The 21,070-nt window shown below is 39.3% G+C and overlaps 1 protein-coding gene across 6 annotated transcripts in view; it reads left to right on the forward strand.

The window, feature by feature from the left end:
- srcin1b (SRC kinase signaling inhibitor 1b) overlaps positions 1 to 19,443 on the forward strand; it is an 81,264-nt gene extending 61,821 nt beyond the window's left edge. For 3 of the 6 annotated variants that reach the window (XM_062992705.1, XM_062992706.1, XM_062992709.1), the window contains 12 exons: positions 1,178 to 1,338; positions 1,452 to 1,627; positions 2,598 to 2,728; positions 4,049 to 4,196; positions 4,297 to 4,517; positions 4,668 to 4,903; positions 5,133 to 5,421; positions 7,014 to 7,147; positions 8,259 to 8,444; positions 9,228 to 9,353; positions 12,049 to 12,171; positions 13,928 to 14,154. In XM_062992705.1, the coding sequence (XP_062848775.1) occupies positions 1,178 to 1,338; positions 1,452 to 1,627; positions 2,598 to 2,728; positions 4,049 to 4,196; positions 4,297 to 4,517; positions 4,668 to 4,903; positions 5,133 to 5,421; positions 7,014 to 7,147; positions 8,259 to 8,444; positions 9,228 to 9,353; positions 12,049 to 12,171; positions 13,928 to 13,957 (1,961 nt within the window). In that variant the 3' untranslated portion in view covers positions 13,958 to 14,154. Of the gene's footprint in view, positions 1 to 1,177; positions 1,339 to 1,451; positions 1,628 to 2,597; positions 2,729 to 4,048; positions 4,197 to 4,296; positions 4,518 to 4,667; positions 4,904 to 5,132; positions 5,422 to 7,013; positions 7,148 to 8,258; positions 8,445 to 9,227; positions 9,354 to 12,048; positions 12,216 to 13,927; positions 14,155 to 19,026 lie in introns of those variants that run through there. The other 3 variants (XM_062992707.1, XM_062992708.1, XM_062992710.1) reach the window with 3 other exon arrangements.
- Positions 19,444 to 21,070: the final 1,627 nt, after the last annotated feature.

Genomic DNA, 21,070 nt, shown 5'->3' on the forward strand with positions numbered 1-21,070 from the left:
CAAGAAACAGAACTGTGGGCCTCCCTTTATATTGCTGTCGTTACATCACATTGGGTGTTGGACTTTGGAACCTTCTGTGCTAACTGTTGTTTCTTATCTGCTTACAACATTTTACAACAGCTTAACAACAGACATGTTGCTTATTTCTGTACTTTAGACTTCCAGCCACATCTTAAGCAGCCACATAAGAATTTAACAACTATAAGTGTTTAATGCACGAGCAGCAAAATATTATTATAATATTTAGGTGATATCAAACATATCAATTTTTTCCCTAATGCTGCTTTGGATAAAAGCATCTGGTAAAATGCTGCAAATGTAAATGTAAGTGCCAAAGTAAAACTCTAATGTAAGTACAGACTGCCATAACTGATGAAATAAAACCAGTGGACTAATACGACAAACTTTAAGCTGGATTGTATGAAATGGTTTCAGAGAAAAACAGAACCTTGATTTTGAAAAATCCCATACTGTATATGTGTGTTTTCCTCCAAATATTTCCTGAATGGATGTTCTGTAACCCCTGATCATTCTGGAATGATCCCCTCGAGGCATGTTGTGTTAAACAGAGCAATAGCACTGATGATGTGAATATTGCTCCGATGCAAGTAGTGTGTCTTAAATATTATTGACCTATTACTAAGTGGTGTGCAGGGTTTTTGGGAATTGTCTATGTCTGTTGCATGAGTAAACTCAACAGAGGTTTTGGTGTGTGTTGTACTGAACTGAACCTCAAATAAAAAGCTTCTAGACCAGAGGTTTACTTCCTACCTTGAGGGCCGCATGGGTCAGGTGAGAGGGATCCACATCTGCTTGTGAAGGCTTTCTACTGGTGTCACTCATGGCTTGGTGCTTGGTTGCTAGTTCTGCATAGCAGTTATTTGCTTCGTTCTGAAAGAGGTGCATGTATCAGGTGTCAATGGTTCGGTGCTAGGTCCTCTCTTGTTTCACTGTTTTCAGTAAGATAATATTTTTCCACAGACTTTTGGCATGACATAGCCCAAAGCTGACTCATAGGTCAAATACATTTTGCTTATGAATTTGCTTAAGAATATACAATTTAAGTAAAATAATATTGCTCCTTTCAGTATTGATACAATGTTTCCATGAATACATAATTAAAAAAACTATTCCATTTTACTTTTGTTTCTGACCTTGATTCCTCTCTCACTGGCAGCCACGACCCCCTCTGCTCCCCTGGCTTTGATGCCCCCACCACCCACAGGAACATCTCAGCCCATCGCAATGTCTCGCTCCCAAATGCAGCTGCATCTGAGCGACCTGCATCGGAGCACGGCGGAACTTCGCAAGCAGTTAACACAGCTGCGCAAACTTCAGGTGTGTTTGTGACTATGAGTGGGAAGTCCGGTTGCGTCTCTAGTTTGTGTTCTTTCTGCTTATGGCTTGAAAATTGAGTAAATTGTGATCTGATTGTAATTGTGTGTCTAAAGATGCAGAATCAGGACTCTGTGCACACTTTACTGAGGCAGGCGGAGACTGATTTGGGTCTCTGCCTGATCGAAGCATCTCGGACGCAGGAGGATCCACTACAGCGCCAGCGTCTCTTGGTGGAGGAGGAGCGACTGCGCTACCTTAATGAAGAAGAGCTGATCATACAGAAACTGCAGTAAGTTAACCCCCTAAATTCCTCATGTGATTTGAACATTTTGTTTTATCAGTGGTTAAGGGTCATGTGACCAAAATGTTGGGCGGATCTCGAGCTCTCAAGTTCAAATTTCAGCTGTGCTATTGACCTGGCCAGGCATCTAACAGGCACAAGTTGAAGTGCCTGAGGGAGTGAGGTTGATTAGGCTCCTCATGGCAGCTGCAATTGGGGCCACTTCTGTCTGGTCAGGGCACCAACACAAGAGATGATTTAGGGATAGCAGTGCGTGACTGTCCATACATGATAGTGTGCAACTCTTGTTGGTCAGGTATCATTTGCTTCTACATTTTGACAAGAACCACTTCAATTGTAGTTCAGACCTGGACTCAGACTTAGCTCTAGCTCCCTTTAATTTGGACTTGGTCTTGACCTGGACTCGACACCCTGACTTGCATTTGCTTTTTAAATTCCCCCCTTTTCCCAATTTAGTCATTTCCAATTCCTAATAACAAGTCCTCTACCTCTTGTTCCACTTGCAAAAGCACCTCAACCAGACAGCAGGAGTCGCAGAAAATATCTGACCTTTCCTACACAAGACATGGTTAACTGTGTTGGTTAAGCGAATGGCCAGGTCAGTAGCACCACTGAGACTTAGCACTAACCATATTGGACTGCTGTGCCACTTGAGAGCATGGGTGATGACATACTTTCAGACTCAGTTTTGACAGTTTCTGCCATTGTGATTTTGGACTGAATTTGATTACAGCACTAGATCCATAGCTCCCCAGATATACTGGTATAAAAAACCATGATTCACACTGTTTTCAGCTGGTGGGACCTGCATGTGCTAAAAATGGTTTTGCTGACCGTTCATCAATTATTTTTGTAAATTTAATCCCCATTTACATCTTGTAGTCTGTTTATTATAATAACAAGGCACTAAGGTAATTAGATGGGTCTTATGAACTGGCTGTGTGTGCTGTGGTTGTAGTGATCTGGAACGTTCTGTGGAGGAAATGAAGACTGGAGCGGGGCTTAATCATCACTTGGTAACTGAACAGGAAGTGGAACAGAAAAGTCAAGAGCTTAGGAAGCTTGGAGAGACACTGACCAAACTGAAGAGTGAGTCACAATACACCACACACAAAATAATGCAAGCCTGGTTGTTATTAATAAAATGTATAAATTTTTCCTTTAATAATGTTAAAAAAACCTTTATCCTAACCTGGGTCACACTGGGCATTATAACACACACTGGTTTGTCTTTGGAAACATCAGTTCTACTTTTGCATGTCCTTGGTATGTGGGGGAAAATAAAATGACAGAAAAAACATGTCAAATGGGTTTGAAATGCCTCAATGAGACTAAACTAAAGTAGTAATGAGGACCATTTTCCCAAAAGACACAACCTATCATGTTTTTTTCAAACTAGGGGTTTGTGGCTCCGGTCCTGGATGTCTGGGGTGTCTGGTGCTCTCATGTTCGTCAGATTTGCTGACGCTGCGTGTTGGCTTCTGGCTGCGTCTGATTTTTGACCTCTAGGACCAGAGCTGCCCACCCTGAATATAGACAGAAGTGCAGAGCTTGGGGGTTCTTGGTCATAGAGTCCTGTGGTGATCAGGGATGTTGGGTTGCTGTCGTTCTGCCTCTCTTGTCCGATCACTCAGGTTTGATGACGGTGGGGGAGATGGGTGCTGATGTCCTATAAAAGCCTACATGACCTTGTTACCTGCTCGCTCTCCATTTTAGTTATGCTGTAATTATTAGGGATGCCGGAGTCTAATGCTACTCCCTGCAGAACTGACATTTTACTCTTAATGATTTCACATTTTAACTACATCTTCTGGACTCCTGGATGGCGGAGCAGCAGATGAGCAAAACCAGTGGCTGAGACCTTTTACAGCTGGATGGTTAAAGACTGCACATCAAGACTGCTGTGCCAACAATGCTGCTCCTGCTAGATGTGACGGACACCTGGCTTGTTTGCACCAAAAATGTCAAGAACTCACTATGGACTTTATCACAGACAAATAATGAAAAACTCCAAATATTTTTTGTTAGTTATAACTTTAAGTTTAATTTAATTTTGTGTTTGTATGATTTGTGTAAATCCTATTTATTCAAATTATCCTCCAGGCCACCCAAGGAGGATGGGTCCCTGCTGAGTCTGGTTCCTCTCAAGCTTTCTTCCTGTAATTTTAAGGGTGTTTTTTTTTTATTGCCATTGTCGCCCTCTGCTTGCTCAACAGGGGTTTTTGGTCTGTAGGTCCTGGATTCTGTAAAGTTGCTTTGAGACAATGTTCATTGTAAAAAGTGCTATACAAATAAAGTTGACTTGACTTGACTATCATGTCTGTGTAGGTGTCTGGCTGGTTGATAGCACAGTGTATGTAAACTTTTGACCCTAACTGTACTTTAATAAGTGTATGTGTGTGTGTTCAGATCAGTTCCCAACGTTGCAGAGTAAGATGCGAGTGGTGTTGAGGGTAGAGGTTGAGGCTGTGAAGTTTCTAAAGGAGGAACCACTGAGGCTTGATGCACTGCTAAAACGCTGCAGAAACATCACAGATACACTCACACTACTTAGGAGGTAACACACACACTTATACACACTGTGTATACAGAGATAGTAACACTAACAAAACACAATGTCAAACCTAAATGTGTGTGTGTGTGTGTGTGTGTATCAGGCAGGTATCAGAAGGCCTGTGGAAAACTCCGGAAGATTATAGCAGCTCCAGTGATTCTGACTTTGCAAAGAGTTGTGATATGGACATCCTGACCAGCCCCTCTCTGTCCAGTATCCCTGACTTAACAGCAGCTTTAACAGGCACTGCCAGTCTCTCGAGCTCTTTACACTCCAGTGTAAACCTGGGCACTAATCCCAGCCTCACCAGCTCTGCCCGTATAGGTAAGAGTCCAAATCACTTATATCACTGATTTCATTTAAATGATGCATTATCTATACTGTTAAAAAAGTTAAAATGCTTCCAAGTATTGTCATATTAGTATTTAATACAATCTGGTAATGATGATTCATTTGGCTTTATGTTTGTTTTAGGGTCCAGTGCAAGTCTGTCAAGTGCCCTCGGTACTAGTCTAGGTTCGAGTTTGGGTGGTGCTGCTGGTTTATCAGGCACTACCACTCTTGGAAACTGGCTGGTGGGTGCTGGGGCACTTAACAGCAGCATGCCGGAGCAGGATGGCACATCAGCAGGCATAGCAAAGAGCCGTGTTTTGGAGGATCTACCCACACGAAGAGAAACCGACAAAGGAGTGTCTGTGGAAGTCCGCCTGGTAACACACTGATACTGCTTGAATGCTTCTTCTTGTGTAGAAATCTTTGGTGTTAATGATGCCACCTTGTTGGTTCCGATTTGTTTGCAAATTTTTAAAGTAATTGCTTCAGTGATGTAAACCTATGGTATTAAATTCCACCCAACACAATGGTACCAAATAATTTACAGTTTCTCATCAGGCCACAAAAGCCTCATTGAATTAGAATTACTTGCTTATTTGTGTCTAGGCAGCAGAGCGTGATTGGGAAGAAAAGCGGGCAAGTTTAACCCAGTTTAGTGCACAGGATATTAATCGTCTCTTGGAAGAGACGCAGGCCGAACTGATGAAGGCTATTCCAGATCTGGATTTTGCTGCCAAACAGATAACCAAGCCTGCTGTGCCCCCCAAACCGCAGCTTTCCTCTCTGCCCAAACCTGCCTCACCATCCTCTACACCAAGCTGTACACCTGAACACCAGCCAGGAAAACCACCACCCAAACCCGCTGCCAAGGAGGGCATTCAGCGAAGAGAATCAGGTACGATTCCACACTAGATACAGATTCATTTAACCTTAGATTAATGTCTCGCTTGTAGATTTTTATGTAGTTCAAGCATACAGTTATTGGTTTCCATTGATACTTTAATAAATCAAAATTATTTGTGTATTTTAATAAATCAAAATTATTTGTCCTGAATCAATAAAGGCCAGATTTATTTTACATATTACGTTTAGCATTATCTTCACACTTTATGTCGCATCTTTCCAAATTTACAGACATCTTTGACTTTGCACCTGTAAATATACTCAAAAATAAAGTATATCTATTTCTAAGTATAATTAAAAATACTTTAAAGTTAATTAATCAAATTAACCAATAAAGCAAAAAATAAGACACTATATTAAAAATGTATATATGTATCGAATCTCAGCTCTGCCATCCGGCTGGGCTGGGCGGCCACATGAACAACGATTGGCTGTTTTTCACAGGGTTGGTAAGCCGGACCAAGGTTTCTCATAACTGGTACAATTATGACCTCTGTTGGCTGATTGATGGTGCATGCGCAGAGCTGGGGAATAATGCTCATCAGGGTGTGGCTCTCCGTGCACAAGTCTGGTCGGCATATGAACTCGCCTCGTGCAGGTGAAAAGAGGCAGTCGGTACTGATCAAGTGTCGGAGGGGGCGTGTGTCAGTTGCGAAGCTCCTCAGTCAGCAGTGGAGGGTTGTATCAGTGGAGGTGAAGCGTAACACAACCAGTGTAATTGGATACGAGTAGATTGGGGAGAAAATTGGGGGGGAAATTCTGAGAAATAGAAAAATGTATATATGTACGTCTGAACAAAAATTCTACAAGTATTGTCATTTTTAAAATGTTCCATGCAGATTGGACCTGATTTTATTAACAAGTATAATATTTTTAGTTGGGAAGATTTTATGCAACAAGTATTAAGCAAAATGCTACTTTCTAAAGGTCTCAAGGACAAAATTATCAAACATCAATTAAACGAAACTGCTGCAGAGCCTCAGCAAACACCTTAAACATCTGTCTATATAACTGGTTTGATAATTCCTGTTCAGGTATGCCGCAGTAAGAAAGAGTCAATGGTCAATTAAAAAGAGTTGCAAGATGACCTGAAAGCAGCAGGAACAACAGAGAATAATCAGTGAACTGCACTAGAATAATTCCTGTTCCTACACCAAACAAAAAACTCTATCTAAAATGATTCGAGATGCTCATATAATGTTAGTTTGTTAACATTTGTCAAATTAAACAAAAATAGAACGCTTTGGCAGTAATTTAGCTCATTATGTTTGGAGAGGAAACCATAAGCTGATGCTGTCATGCAAAAAAGTCAAAAGTCATTGTGTGTGTATTAGACGTGAATATATTCCATGAAAGTACAGTATATTATATAAAACAAAAGGGGTCTACAAACATGATCGGCTCTGACTGGGGGGTGGCAAAGCCCCATGATGGATTGGCGTCCTGTCCAGTGTGTGTTTCTGCATTGCACCCAGTGATTCTGAAGATTCTGAAGGGGGTTGAATACTTGTTTCCATTAATTGTGCAGTATTTTGTCCATATGTGTTTGTGTGTGTGTTGTTTGTATGGACTGATTGATCACAGGCGAGTTAACAGTGCCGCGGTATCGAACTGAGAAGCTTTCTAAGTCTCCACCCCCTCCACCGCCACGCCGCAGTTTCCCATCAGGACACAGGCTCACCACCAACAGCAGTGGAGAAGTTGTCATCATTAACAAGGTCAGATGGGTTAGTTTTGACTCACTATGTCAGATGTAGCACGATCTGTTCTGTTGCAAATAACAGTAGATATGGAGGTGAAGAACATTAATATGTGAGGGAACTTCTGTTTTCTTTAAGTCCTTTGAACACATCTTCTTTCTAATTCCATGCTATTTTTACATTTACTTCATTACAGTTATCACTGAATACAATTTGAGCAATTTAGATTTCAGGGCTTTGCCCAGCCCAACAGTGCCAACTTGGCGATGGGGGTTGAACCAGTGACCTTAGGATTACTAGTCCAGTAACTGCTAAGCTACCACTGCCGACAGTTTAAAAAAAGGTATTCTACACCATTATGAAGTTGCCCCTGTTTTTGTAGTTTTAACAGCCTCCACTTATTTTGGAATGGGTCTGTAAGGCTTGGGGTCTGTCCAAAAACCTAGTGATCTCTCCACATAGACACATTTTATGTCATTTTGTGCATGCTCTCAAGACGTTGGCTGTCCAAAGTCTTAGATGCCTTAAAATGCTGCCTACTAAGGTGCCTTATTTCAAAGCAGTAACCTGACTGAATAACAACCATCCGAATGCTTTCTTAGTGGTAAATGCAATACCAGCATTCAGTGCAGCACCACTTTTCTCACCAAAATTACAAATATGTCATATGGATGCGGAACAATAAACATAGTTCACCTCAGCCCATTGGTAACTGTGTTGGCTTAGTAAGCAAAAACTGCGGTGACGTAATCGCCGTAATTGCTGTATAAGTAGTGTGTCTGAATAACCTGCATTATGAGTTCAATGTCTTATTAGAATCCTCTCTACTTAGGCAGCTGCCTAGGTAAGCAGTAGGCAGCAAGGCAGCTCACTAGTTTTTTGGACAGCCCCTTGGTGTCCATACAATAAAAAAAAAAAAATTCTTTATGGACCTCGCTTTGTTTACAGTGGTGCACTAATGCTGGATTAGAAAGAACCCAAACTTTGAAGCATACAGTTGACAGTAAACAATGGGTGTGATTGACACACCTAAACTTAATAATTAAAAGGGGTGTCCAGATATTTCTGGCCACATAGTGTATATATTGCACAATCAATATACTGTCATCAATATTTCATCCCACTGCAGAAACCAGAGAAGACTGAAAATGATGAAGAGTCTGACACACAAGCTCAGTCTCAGACACCACTAGCAAAACTTAGACGACCTTCGACCTCAGATGGACCCCGGCCTTCCTCCACGCCTCCAGTCATCGCTGCATCCGGGATAAAGGATGATGAAGATGAGGAGAAAAAGATCATGGCTGAGCTCGAGGTAAAATGTGGATAAAAATTGCAATGCTTGATGTGCAATAAGTTTCATATGAGACCAGAAAGTGATTTATTTTATTTTTAAAAATCCAGTTTCCTAAAATATTAGCCTTAAATATACTAGTCTGTGGCTCTCCTAGGCCAATTGGCAGAGGACTTGTAGTAGGAAATATGAAGTGACTAAAACAGAGAAAAGAGATGGGAGATCAGGAATAAAAAGCAAAAATGGGTGCACAGGTGGCGCAGCGGGATATTCCACTAGCACACCAGCGCAGAGATTCTAAACTCCTCGGTTCGAAACTCGGCGTTGCCACCAGTCGGCTGGGCACCATCTAGCGAGCATAATTGGCAGTGCCTGCAGCAGACACGTTTCTGCAAGGGTGGGATGCTTTATTAATTTTTTTGTTTGTTTGTTTATTTATTTTCATTTTAACACTATAATGCCTTTAAGGGTAAAATATACTTATGCGTACTCAGGTCACAGCTCCATACCAGAATCTCTTAGTCTGTCTGGGTTGGCACAGTGGCTCAGTGGGTAGCACTGTTGCTTCACAACAAGAAGGTCCTGGGTTTGATTCCCAGGTGGTCCAGAGTTCGCTCCAGACAGAAAATAAGTTGGTACATAATTCAGTGCTTAGAACCCTAATAACACTGCCTCAGACTTTTAAAGCTTGATTTTATATTCTGTCTATCGTGTCTGTGTTTCCTTTGGATTTCAATGTTGGTCTCATTTTTAATTTATTTTTATTTCTCCACACACACACACAAACATACACACACATGGCAGATCTTCCAACCTGCACTGGTAAAAGCCATCACTCCCCAGTCCCACATCACTGTCCCATCCACCAGTCCCAACAACACCAGCACTACCAGTTTGGTTCAGTGGACGTGCAGCTCTTTATACCAGGAGGTAACCAGTCAATTTACCCTCAATAACTCTCCCGCTTCTTACTCATCCTCTCAGATTCTAATGAACCAGTGCTCTGGATACAACTGGTCACTTTTACTTTTACTAACTTTTACATACTGCTTTCAAATGGTGCCTGATAATCTCATGAAGAGGGTAGTTTATTAGAAGTAAAATAAAAATGTGATTTTATCGATTGTTTTCTATTCCTACAGCTCTTGCTGTAATTTTTTCCATCTTTGTAGCCTCTCTAAATCCGTCTCTCTGATTAAAATCAACAATGTATTATTAAACACGCCACAAAGCAGTTTGCAACCAAATCTAAGCTGTAATTTGATAAGCGATAACACACTTGTAGGTTCTGATGTTATTATAAAACAGTTTTGCATAAAATACGTCTTTAATATCCACTGTTTCTTATGCCTAAAATATATTTCAACAACAAACAGCTTGTTGGTATGCAACTAAATATTTAATTAACTTTTGCAGTGGTGATAAAAATGGTGCTTGGTTTTCATTTTACCTTTCTTTCTTTTTCTAATTCATACATTTATTCCCACTATAGAGCATAATTTGTATAGATAATAATAATGATAATAATAGTAATAATACAGTAATAATTATAACAATAATAATCGTAATAACAGTAATAATAATAGTAATAATATAGTATTAATAATAAAGATACAATAATAATATGATTATAATAATTATAATAATTATAATAATTGTAATAATACTAATAATAATAACTGAATCTTTAAACATGTCTTTAATGTGTAGTCAAACAGAATAAAGGTATTATTATTACTATATAATTATTATTATTGTTATTGTACATATAGTAGAATCTGTCAACTTCATCTGTTATTGTATCATCTAAGTGTGGTTGCCCAAATGTTTAAATGATGGGTCTGAAATTTACATACTAATCACTAATTCTCTCCTTCAGACTCTGACTAAAGGTCACACTGCACAATAAATTAGTTTAATTGTCCAATCCATCAATTATTTTTAATTATACTGTTGTCTGATACTGAGAGAACCATTATGATTGCTTGGCAGTCATGGGAAGTAAAGTGATACAGGTGTACAGATACAGATACAGTAATATAGATTGCATTGTCAATATCACCTGTTGTACAATAACAAGAACTTTGTAACTGTAATTAAATAATTGTGGGTACATTTTGGCCTAGTTTTGAAACATTCAAAAGACAAAAATAAATGGCCATTAACTCTCCTGGCTTTAGATCATGGGAGATCATAGGAGGCTGTTGGGATCAAGAAGTAAACAAACCACTAGAACTTTACAAAATGCAGCCTAAAATGCAGTGATTTTACTGTTTAATTCAAATTACACTCATAAAATGATGATAAATTGCCTGTATTTATCCCACACAACTTTATAGCTCAGTTAAAGCACTTTAGCCTGGGTGTTTTTGTAAAAGTCTTTCAGTTGTTGGCAGATGTAATTTAATAGGATGTCAGGATTGCTGTTTAGGCAGGTCGTGTGTGGGCGAGTGATACACAGAGTGTGTGCTTTCTATTCTTTCTGATGTGCAGTAATATGTTATAATGAGCCTCTTGGTGGTAAAATCATAGCAGATAAGCTAAAGATCAGGGTTCTGTTTCAAACACTTTTAAATACTCACAGTGTTTTTGAACGCAACCTGGAGTAAACTGACAACAAATTACCTGGTCAAGATCTAGTACGATTGGCAAGTAAATGGTGAGTAAACTGATGTGTGAGCAAATGCTGATACTGTAATAGGGTGGACTGGTACAACTGAGATTAACCAGCTGTTGGAAACAGGACCCAAGGTGCTGAGAGGCAGTTGTAGTTTAGTGGTTAAGGTACTGCGCTAGTAATCAGAAGGTCGCTGGTTCAAGCCTTGGATAAAGGCATCTATCTAATGCTGAAAATGGAAATGGAAATCTGAGCAGGAGGGGGAAAGGGAAAAATAGGTAAAGAACCGAACTATAACTAATGGAAAGGAAAAGCCTGTGGTCAGCCAGCCAGCTACTCAATCCACCAATCAACTGACACACGAGCCGAGATCCTGAATGATTCAGATGGAGTGTCGATTCACACGATTCGCTTTAATAGGGGTCATGTCGTCCCAACACAGATGACTGAGAAGAGCTACTTTTTAGTTAAATGTGAAGTTGTACTGTTCTAAATAAAGCAAGGAGTGAGCGAGCATACACTGCCCATCTACCTTACTGACTAAGTTTGTCTCAGTAAAGAGTAACACTAAAGGCTTGCTTAAATGGGTAAAACGCAGGTGCTGGGAGTTAGTGCTAATCAACACTGTGGCTTTTGGGAACTGTAGTTCGCTTGCAGTGCAAGAAACACTGGATAAAGGGAATCAACCCGTTACAGTTACATTACTAATTAAAAAATACTTAAATAGAAGGGAGTGTTTAGACACCAGACACCAGTTTTACTATCTACTCTGTATTTGTTCATAAAAGGTGATTCATAAATTATTCATACCAAAAAAACTTTTTTTTTAATCTCTCATTCACAGAAAAGCACTGAATATTCTATAAACCCAGAGTTGTCCCATTATCAGAGTAATCAGATTGCCAAAATCAAATTTTAAAACCACTAGTTACTTATCAGATGTGGTTAAATTATAGGACTAATACTTTTAATTATTATAGACTAATTCTATTTTTGTCCCTTTTGTAGAATGCAGGAACTCCTACAGGTTCAACTAAGATAGCATCGTCATCGCCTCACCTTAAGCAGCTGCAGCAGAGCAGTCTGGAACGTAGGAACAGAAAGCAGCGCGAGCAGCCGGGTCAGCAGCAGGTATTTCACTTCTAAAAGGAACTGATCCTCTGACCTCACTTATTCCTGAGCCAGGACTAGACTAGCTGGGCAGTAAATATCCTCTGACGCTTGCTAAACTTGAGCGGAAACTTTTTTCAGCATCAGTCGAGTGTTGCTACCTAGCTAAACGTTGGTTTGTTTTGCTAGGACTTAAGGACGTTTGAAGTCAGCTAAGCACAGTGATTTCTGTAGCTGCAGAGTGATGCTTGTGAAGCCCGTTGCTAAGTTGGGCAACATCATGTGCAGTCTACCTCTCAGCAGCGAGTTCAACAGCGCCATCTGTTTGTTCATGTTCTCACTTGTGGGATATTTTTCATTCACTTTCTTCCAAATTCAACAAGCTCCATGATAGTGCACAGTATACAGCCCACTTATCTCACTCAGACTTCCTGTTTGGTGTTAATGTTAGATTTGAAAGTGTCCCATCCAGTTTCTCAACAACGTCCATACTGATGTCCGCAGGCTTTCCCTCATAAATCTCAATTTCAAATTTCCAGTCAAGCAATCAGTCCATAGGAGTATATTCTATAACAGTGGTTCTCAACCATGGGGCCGCAACCTCCTAGGGGGCCTCAGTAAGTCTAGAGGGGGATCTTGTTGCATTTAACAGAGAAGAGTAAAAAATAATCACACATGATGGGATGGGGTCCCAGAATTTATCTAAGAGATAAAAAGGTTGAGAACCACTGGTCTATAACACAAGCAGGGACAACAGTTTAACAAACAAGTCATCAAAATGAATGATTCAGAAACAGACTTAGCTTCAGTCTTCTCTGTGTAAGCACCCTATAATAACTGTCACAAATATACAATTGAGCAGACATTATATTATACTCTTATAGCACATACAGTGTAAACAAATATATACAATATTAATACCATTAATATTATTAAGTGCTCTCAAATCGATTACAAATATAGAATATAGAAAGTCTATGGAACATGCTAAACATATTACTGAAAACACCAGAATTTAGCACTTGGTTTTCATGTAAATTAATAAACATAGTTACAAAAAGTTCATATTTTAAGGATCCTGACTGACAATACTAATAAAAGTAATACAAATAATATAAAAAACTATATTATAGTAATAGTACCTACTGTGAGCTGGTTTGGCATAATGGTAACAGTAGTGCCTAAATTCTGGGGTTCGAATTCCAGTCTAGCCTCATAAATACAGACGGCACATGGCATAATGTAAACCTAGCCATTGGTAGGTGGGGTGGGCACATATCAGTGCACCCTTAGTGCTGGTCCCAAGCCCAGATAAATAGGACTGTGCCAAATCAAATAGGCTGATGAATGATCTGCTGCTACTTACAGGTGCAGCTGACAGGAATCATTCATTCATAGTAATAAAACATGTTAATAAAGAATTTGGTGTTTGAAAAACATGAAAATATAGTATTGTGCAATGATCGCAGTCATCCTAAATACAGTAATCACCAAGATTAGGTAATTAAGCCTCCACTTATCTGAATGCAAACTCTAGTGTTAATTATATTGCATTATTGCAAACATCAGCCATGCCAGTAAGAGGGTTGGTTGCCTCTCAGACAATTTTAACAAGCAAACAAAAAGATTTCTGGCTGTTTTTCTCTTTCAAAGCTGTAAAGTAGAAAGACAAAAGACACAGAATGCTGACAATTGCAAATTATTACAAAATAATGCATGCTAATAATTATTATAGTATAAATTAACAAAAAATATTACTTCTAAAAAATCATTGCAGGTGGAAGATAAAAGCAAAAGGTGGAGATGAAAATGAAAAAGCATTTCAAAGAGGGAATAGACAATGAGCAAACCCTCCAGAGACTCCTCAGCATCTGTAATCTACAAAAGCAGCTTTGCTAAGTCACACCGTAACAGCTTGTACCTCAATTCAACCCCAAAAAAATAAATCTGAGAGAGAGAGAGAGTGAGTGGAAGGAGATGGAGGAAGAAAATGGAAAATCGAGAAAGATCAAATACAGCACTTCTGCAAAATTCAGTCTGCTTGTGGTTTTTACACCATTAGCTAGTCAGCCAGTTCACTGCAGCCATGGATTTGGTTTAATCCTCCAAAACTGATCCAAGAATCAGAAAGAACAGAATACTGGTTAATACTGGTTTAGAAGTTCTGTAAACAATCCTCTAAAGACTGCATACATTGCAGTCTTAGAAAAAACACTATTGCCAATGATTTTAGTTAAAACGATGCTTTGACAATGCCGACAAATAGACATGGATTAAAAAGATGCGTCATTTATCTGCCTTAACCTAATCGTGATGACGTTATTCATGTCTATAAAGGAAATGAAGTAAGATCAAACTGTGGCTGTAATGCACAAAGATCCAAAACTGTCCAATCCAGCACATAGAACAGATAGAACAGAGGGTTTTTCAAGCAGAGATGGTTCTATCTGGTGCTCAGGTTGCACAGCGAAATATTCCACTAGTGCACCAGCACTGGGATTCTGAACTCTCCGAGTTTGAATCTCAGCTCTGCTATCGTTTGGCTGGGCGCCCCTAGAAGCCACAATTGACAGTGCCTGCAGCAGGCAAATAGTCTGCTGGGAGGTAAAAAACTGACTAAAAAGTGGGTGGGATTTTTAATGCTGTGTAAAGACCCTGGTTAGAAGCCTGGAAAGAACTGGCAGAGTGTGGAGATCAGTGTGTGACTCTTCATGCGCAAGACTGACCTCACACGAGAACCCACCAAAGAATGGGCAAATAAGAAGGAGTCTGTGGACTGTGCATGCATCAGAGGGAGCGTTTGCCTGGCAAACATACCCTCCTCAGATGCAATCGGGGTCCCCAGTAGCGAAATACTTTTTCGCTACTCTAAAATTGGGAGAAAAGGAAGAAAATGTATACATAATATAGTAAAAATGATTCTTCTTAAAACCATCAAAAAGTTTATTTGACCACACTCAACTTCTGCTAATAAACTACCAGAACAGCTCGTAAAGCTTTCATATGCTTGCTCAGAAGTGTCTGAATTACAGCATAATGCCAGTGCCAACCATCTGTCACAGATCCACTAGAGCCAGTCAGATTTTCACTGTATTCCCAGCCAAAGCCAGGCTAATTTGTCAGACCAGGATGCCTGTGTGGCTCCATCCTTCCAAAAAACTGTCTTTATCTTGTTTTGTAGCTCAAGAGCAGTCTGTGCAGTAAATCTGACATTCCTCTGAAGAACCGACTGTCTGCTGAACATTTTGGCACAGAGAGTAGCATGATACGTAAACCATGGTGGCTGCTACATAGATTCTTGTAGAAACTGAATGGCTGACAAAATGTTTTATTCATGAAAGGTCAAGTGAATCATTGTTGCCAAAACCACAGTCAGGGTTCAGCTGGTGTCTGAATGGGTCATTAAGAGATTTGGCATTTGTACCCTGTGTGGTCGTGTCTAAATGCTTGTGTGAACATCTCAATGTAGGCAGACTAGAGGTTAAATCAAAATCAAGTAGCTCTTGTTCACTGGCATGGTGCCCAACCATGGCTAATCTCAGAATGTTTACACTTTACCACCGCAAATTTACCACCCAGCACCAAAATGTTACTGGTCTGAAAAGCAAAAATCTGTAATGTCAGCAGCCTGAGTAGCATCAGTTTTCAGTGCATGAACAAACTGGACTTCTAGTGATGCCATGAGTATCCACTGCCAGGAGTCCAGGATACCATACTATACATGGGGTGTGTTCGAAAACCTAGGGAGCTCTTTACATAGACAGCATTTTACGTCATTCTATGCTCGCTCCCGAGAAGTAGGCTGTTCGAATTCCTAGATGATTTAAAATGCTGTCTAGTAAAGTACCTTAATTTTGACAGAATAAGGAGGGAGCATTCGATGCTACCTTAACGGTGAAGGCAATCCCAGCATTCAGTGCAGCACAACTTTTCTCACAGAAAAATAAAAAATATGTCAGACGGTGCAGAGAAACGAACAAGTTATTTTTAAACGTAAATAAATTATTATTGATTTTTAATTTGTGTAAACTTGCACATGTCATTTATTTGCAAATTCGGGCTTGTCAGCAAATTGAACCATTTTCGGTACACGGAGGTAGATGTTAGTTGACATGCTAGCGTGTTGTGCCACCCCATCCCATTGGTTTGAGTGGCATAAGGCTAACTGCGTTAGCTTATGCCTAGGTTCACACTACACAATTTTTTCGCTCGCTGACTGGTCGCCGCTAGATTTGCCAGCTCGGGAGCAACTCGGCGTTTGCTTGGCAATCTAAACTCGGCTCTCAATCGCTATGTGTGAACTGTTGAACAACTCCATCCGAGCGGCTCGCCAAGTGCTTGCCGACTGAAGAGAGATATCTAGCATGTTAAATATCTGGATTAGTTGGTTGTGACCGGCAATGAGTGTGGTGAGGGGGAGAATATAGTTTCTATCAGAATACATCAGCGCACACACACAAGCTTTACAATATTTGTGAACTTATCGTCCATGCCAAACCATGATACCAACACTGCATTACAAAAAATATTTATTAACCTCCAACTCGCTACAGAACAGAACAATCCCTGCTGGTCACGTTGCCAAATCCACTCTCCACCCTCATCACTTCTCACCTGTTTTTTCGTGACAAAACGTAGTTTGGGAGACCAGAGAAGCTTGCCTGTGATTCCAGTTGGTGATAGATAGTGTAAAACCCCCTATCGCCGATCAGTCGTGTAGTGTGAAAGCCACACCGACTTGAAAGACTCCTGATTACAAGAGATCCAGTTGTGTAGTGTGAACTGTACAGCGACCTGACGACTTAGAAAGTCGTGTAGTGTGAACTTGGCATTACTAAGCAAAAACTGATGGAATCGCTGTCTAAGTAGTGCATTCAAATAATCTGCCTTATAAGGCATGACTTATTAGAATCCTCTCTACTTAGGCAGCAGCCTATATAGGCAGTAAGACAGCAAGGCAGCTCACTAGGTTTTCGAACACACCCTTGGATTTAAATACTGGTTTTAAATACTTTTCCCTGATTATTAGAATGGTTCTAGATCATCAGGAGACAAGATACTAATAAACTACTTTGTCTTTTTGGATACAACCTTCCTTTAAGCAGTAATACACTTTGAATAAACACATTAAACATGGGCATTTTTAGGTTAGTGTAGAAAACAAAGCAAAAATAAAGACTGGAACAATGAATCAGTGATTTAATGAAAACACTATTGTTGCAACAAACTAAATGAAGGCTAAAATGCTAACGCTAACAAAGCTTTCTATAAGCCAACAGTCCTCTCTAATGCCCGAGTACTTTAAAATACCAACAAATCAGAGAAAAAAGTTTACCAGTGTGTTAAAGTGCATTCATTTTGCTTAGCAGAAATAAGCATACATACTAGCTGCTTGCTAAAGCTAACCTAATGGCTAAAACCAGTAGTTTAAACTTCTGACAAAAAAGGTTGTGACATCAATCAACGTTTATTACCTGAATGATCAGGACAGAACTCACAACACTAGCAAAAACAAACCCGACATGGACGTCAGTAAGCCAGTAGAGCTTTGTTAGTGAATATATCAAAATGTTTCAAAATCGGATATATTTTTAAAAAGCGATTTAAGACCAAATCAGACACTTATCTGCCATATCAGATTTTGGGCAAGGCTAAATAATGTATTATTCATTTTAGCATCAAATAGGCTAATGTGACATGTAGCTAGCTAAAGTCTAGGCAGTATTTAAACTTGTCAGATCTTGAAAGGATTGAAAGAGTGTGATGAGTCTATAGCAGTGGTGGGCAAACTACGGCCCGTTAGGCTGTTTAATCCGGCCCGCTGAGTATTTACAAAATTGTTCTAAAACCGCATTAATTTCAGCTTTTTCCTGCAGTACCCTGCGTTTCAATTTATTCTACTAGATGGCACACTACCGACCTTTGCTAAAGCCGAGTCTATCTGGTCCACACACAGATATTAATTCGTCACATTAGCCATCGCACTGAGCCCTACTACCCCAAGTCGCCTATCGCGCCAGCGTCTTCTTGGCTGGTTTAAAACGTCACACATAACCAATAACCAATAAATGTCGAAAGTGCTGCTTTAAACGCTGAATTGGTTTTGTTTAGACGGCGATACACCAAGTACAAACAAAGATAAAAATAATAAAAAATACATTAAAAAATCTCATTCACACATATGTAACTGCCACATAATAGGATGAGTCTGGCGTTTCATTTATATTCAAAAATTCATCCTTAAATCACGAAAATAAAGGTTTGAATGTCAGCAAACTTCGATACACTGGCAAGAAAGGGTGACCAAAAACCCTGTTCCCACTGAAACTGAATAAGGTAGGTGGGCAATCTTTACTTCTTAGATTTCAAATGAGTTTCACATGTAATTTATTTTAGTTCAAACCCCCACCCCAGTGTGGCCCTTAAGCCGAAAAGTTTGCCCACCCCTGGTCTATAGAGTCTAACTGGGGGTAGTAAAAGCTGACGGTGTGGCTACACCTGCAGTAAATGATATTTTTAACCTGTAGAGGGAGCACTAACCAAGATTTAAAGATTAGATTTACAGTATTTATTTAATCAGATTTAATAAAATATTATAATAAAATACATTCTGAATGTATGAATGTGTTTGCATTACAAAATACAGGTGTGGGGCTGATATAAATTTAAAATATAGGAAATTTCTGTAATACAAAATATGCATGTACAAAAGTGAACTGTTGCACCTAGAAAACATGGATCTATGATACAAATTAATAAGTATTTGTTTCTCTTCTCTTTTTTGTCTTCGCTCACCCTCCTTACTTGCTTGCTACTGACATGCATCTTACCCTCTGATTAATCCTCATTCTTTGCTTGTTTTTACTGATACTCAAGAGCTAAGATCTTATAGGCATGCATAAAAAATAATGACGTTTTATATCCAACATCCAGATTAATGCTGCTCTTCTATTTATTTCATACCTCAAACTTTATAAGGCTTTATGAGGTGAAAGCTACTTCTGCCTCCCCTTTTCCTGACTGGCATGTTGCCATTAGTTTTAGCTGGACGCTGTCCTTCGCTCTCCCCTTCCCTGAGATCTGATCCTACCTTAGGTGATTATACCATGATGGCAAACAGAATCCATTTGGACAATGGACACAGCACATGTGAAGCTGGCATTTGACCTAGTGCATTAGGGTAAGTTACTTTCATTAAGGTCAGGGTTTGAAATCATGACTCGTAGATGTGACAGTGAATTATTGTATGTACAATAAAGCAACACTATCGAAGCTACAGCATATTGAACTAGTAAGCACACATAGGTATTATTTTCTAGTATTGTGAACAGAGGTTATTATTATAAAAAGATGATATACTGATCAAACTAACAAGCATAAAGATAATTAGATGTAAAAAAAAAAGAAACATATAGCACTTATTAAGAGACCTCAATATATTGTAGTATAATTATTCACCATATAAGCACCATATAAAATAAATGTTATAACTGTGACTAATTTACATTAGTTTATATTTATTATGACAGGAAATCGTATTTCATACAATTAGATTCTTTTCTATTTTTGTAATAGAGGATGAAATGAAAATCTGAAACTAAATTCAGTGAAAAGAAGATAAAGTGAGATGGTTGGATGTTAACATGCTTTAATTAGTTTAATGTATAAAATCAATCAATGGCAACTAATTGCACAGTAATGTCATCCCCATTAATTAGCCAAACACCAAACACCATTTGTCTGTCAGTAAAACCATTTTCACTTCCATTTATTTTGTCAGTAAGGTTTGCTTACAAGCAGGTTCATGAATGCACAAGTTTCCTTGTTAAATTAAAGACAATCAACATTGTCTGGACAATGACTCTTCTCAGTGTGTAAGAAAAGATTGATACAAGATATGTTAACTATAAGTATAGTAGCTTGCCTTAACAAATGCACAAACTATGGAACAAAACATGCCTGACCAAAACCAACTGACCACTGTAGTAATAAAAAGATAAATAAAGACAGACAACCATTACTGTACCATATCTGGTGGAGTACAGCATGTAAAAACTACTATTAACTGAGAAAATTCATTAAAGAAACTGGCAAAGTGGCAAACTATCATAAATAATGTAAACAAATCAGTACACCCATAGAAAAATACTAATAAATTAGGTATTTTTGTCCAACACAGTTTCAAATTCTAGTAAGAACATGTTTAATGCCGCTTAGGTGGTGCAGCGGTAAAACACGCTAGCACACCAGAGCTGACATTTCAAACTCGTCAGTTTGAAACTCAGCTCTGCCATCCGGCTGGGCTGGGGGGCTACATGAACAACGATTGTCTGTTGTTCATAGGGTAGGATGAGCCGGATAGGGACCTCGTAACTGAGCAAATTACGACCTCTGCTGTCTGGTTGATGGTCGATGAATAATGTGATCGGGGTGTGGCTCTCCGTGCACAAAGCTGATCCGCATATGAACTCGCCTCATGCAGGTAAAAAGATGTAGTCGGCTACTGCACGTGTCGGAGGGGGCGTGTGACAGTCTTGCTTTCCTCAGTCGGGGCGGGGTCAGCTCCAGTGGAGAGAAAGCGTAATGCAATTGGGTAAAAAAAAATTGGAAGTGCTAAAGATCGGGAGAAAAGGGGAGAAAACTATTGTGAAAACACTATTAAACAGGCTAACTAGCCATTTTTTTATTAAATTAGAAAACTATCATGATAAGAATAAAGTGTAAAAAGCACCGTAACTGTTGAAATAGTGATACTAGCACTACTAGCAAAACTACAACTATTGACTAAACTACTATAACAACACACAGAGACAAAGTCTTATACAGTATGGAGAAGCACACCTGCTATCAACGTTTAACAAACTAGCAAACTGCCATTAAATTATGCACACATCACTATTATAACAGCTGAAGTTTCACA

This window comes from Trichomycterus rosablanca, chromosome 3, assembly GCF_030014385.1.
Source record: "Trichomycterus rosablanca isolate fTriRos1 chromosome 3, fTriRos1.hap1, whole genome shotgun sequence".
Classification (NCBI taxonomy): Eukaryota; Metazoa; Chordata; class Actinopteri; order Siluriformes; family Trichomycteridae; genus Trichomycterus; species Trichomycterus rosablanca.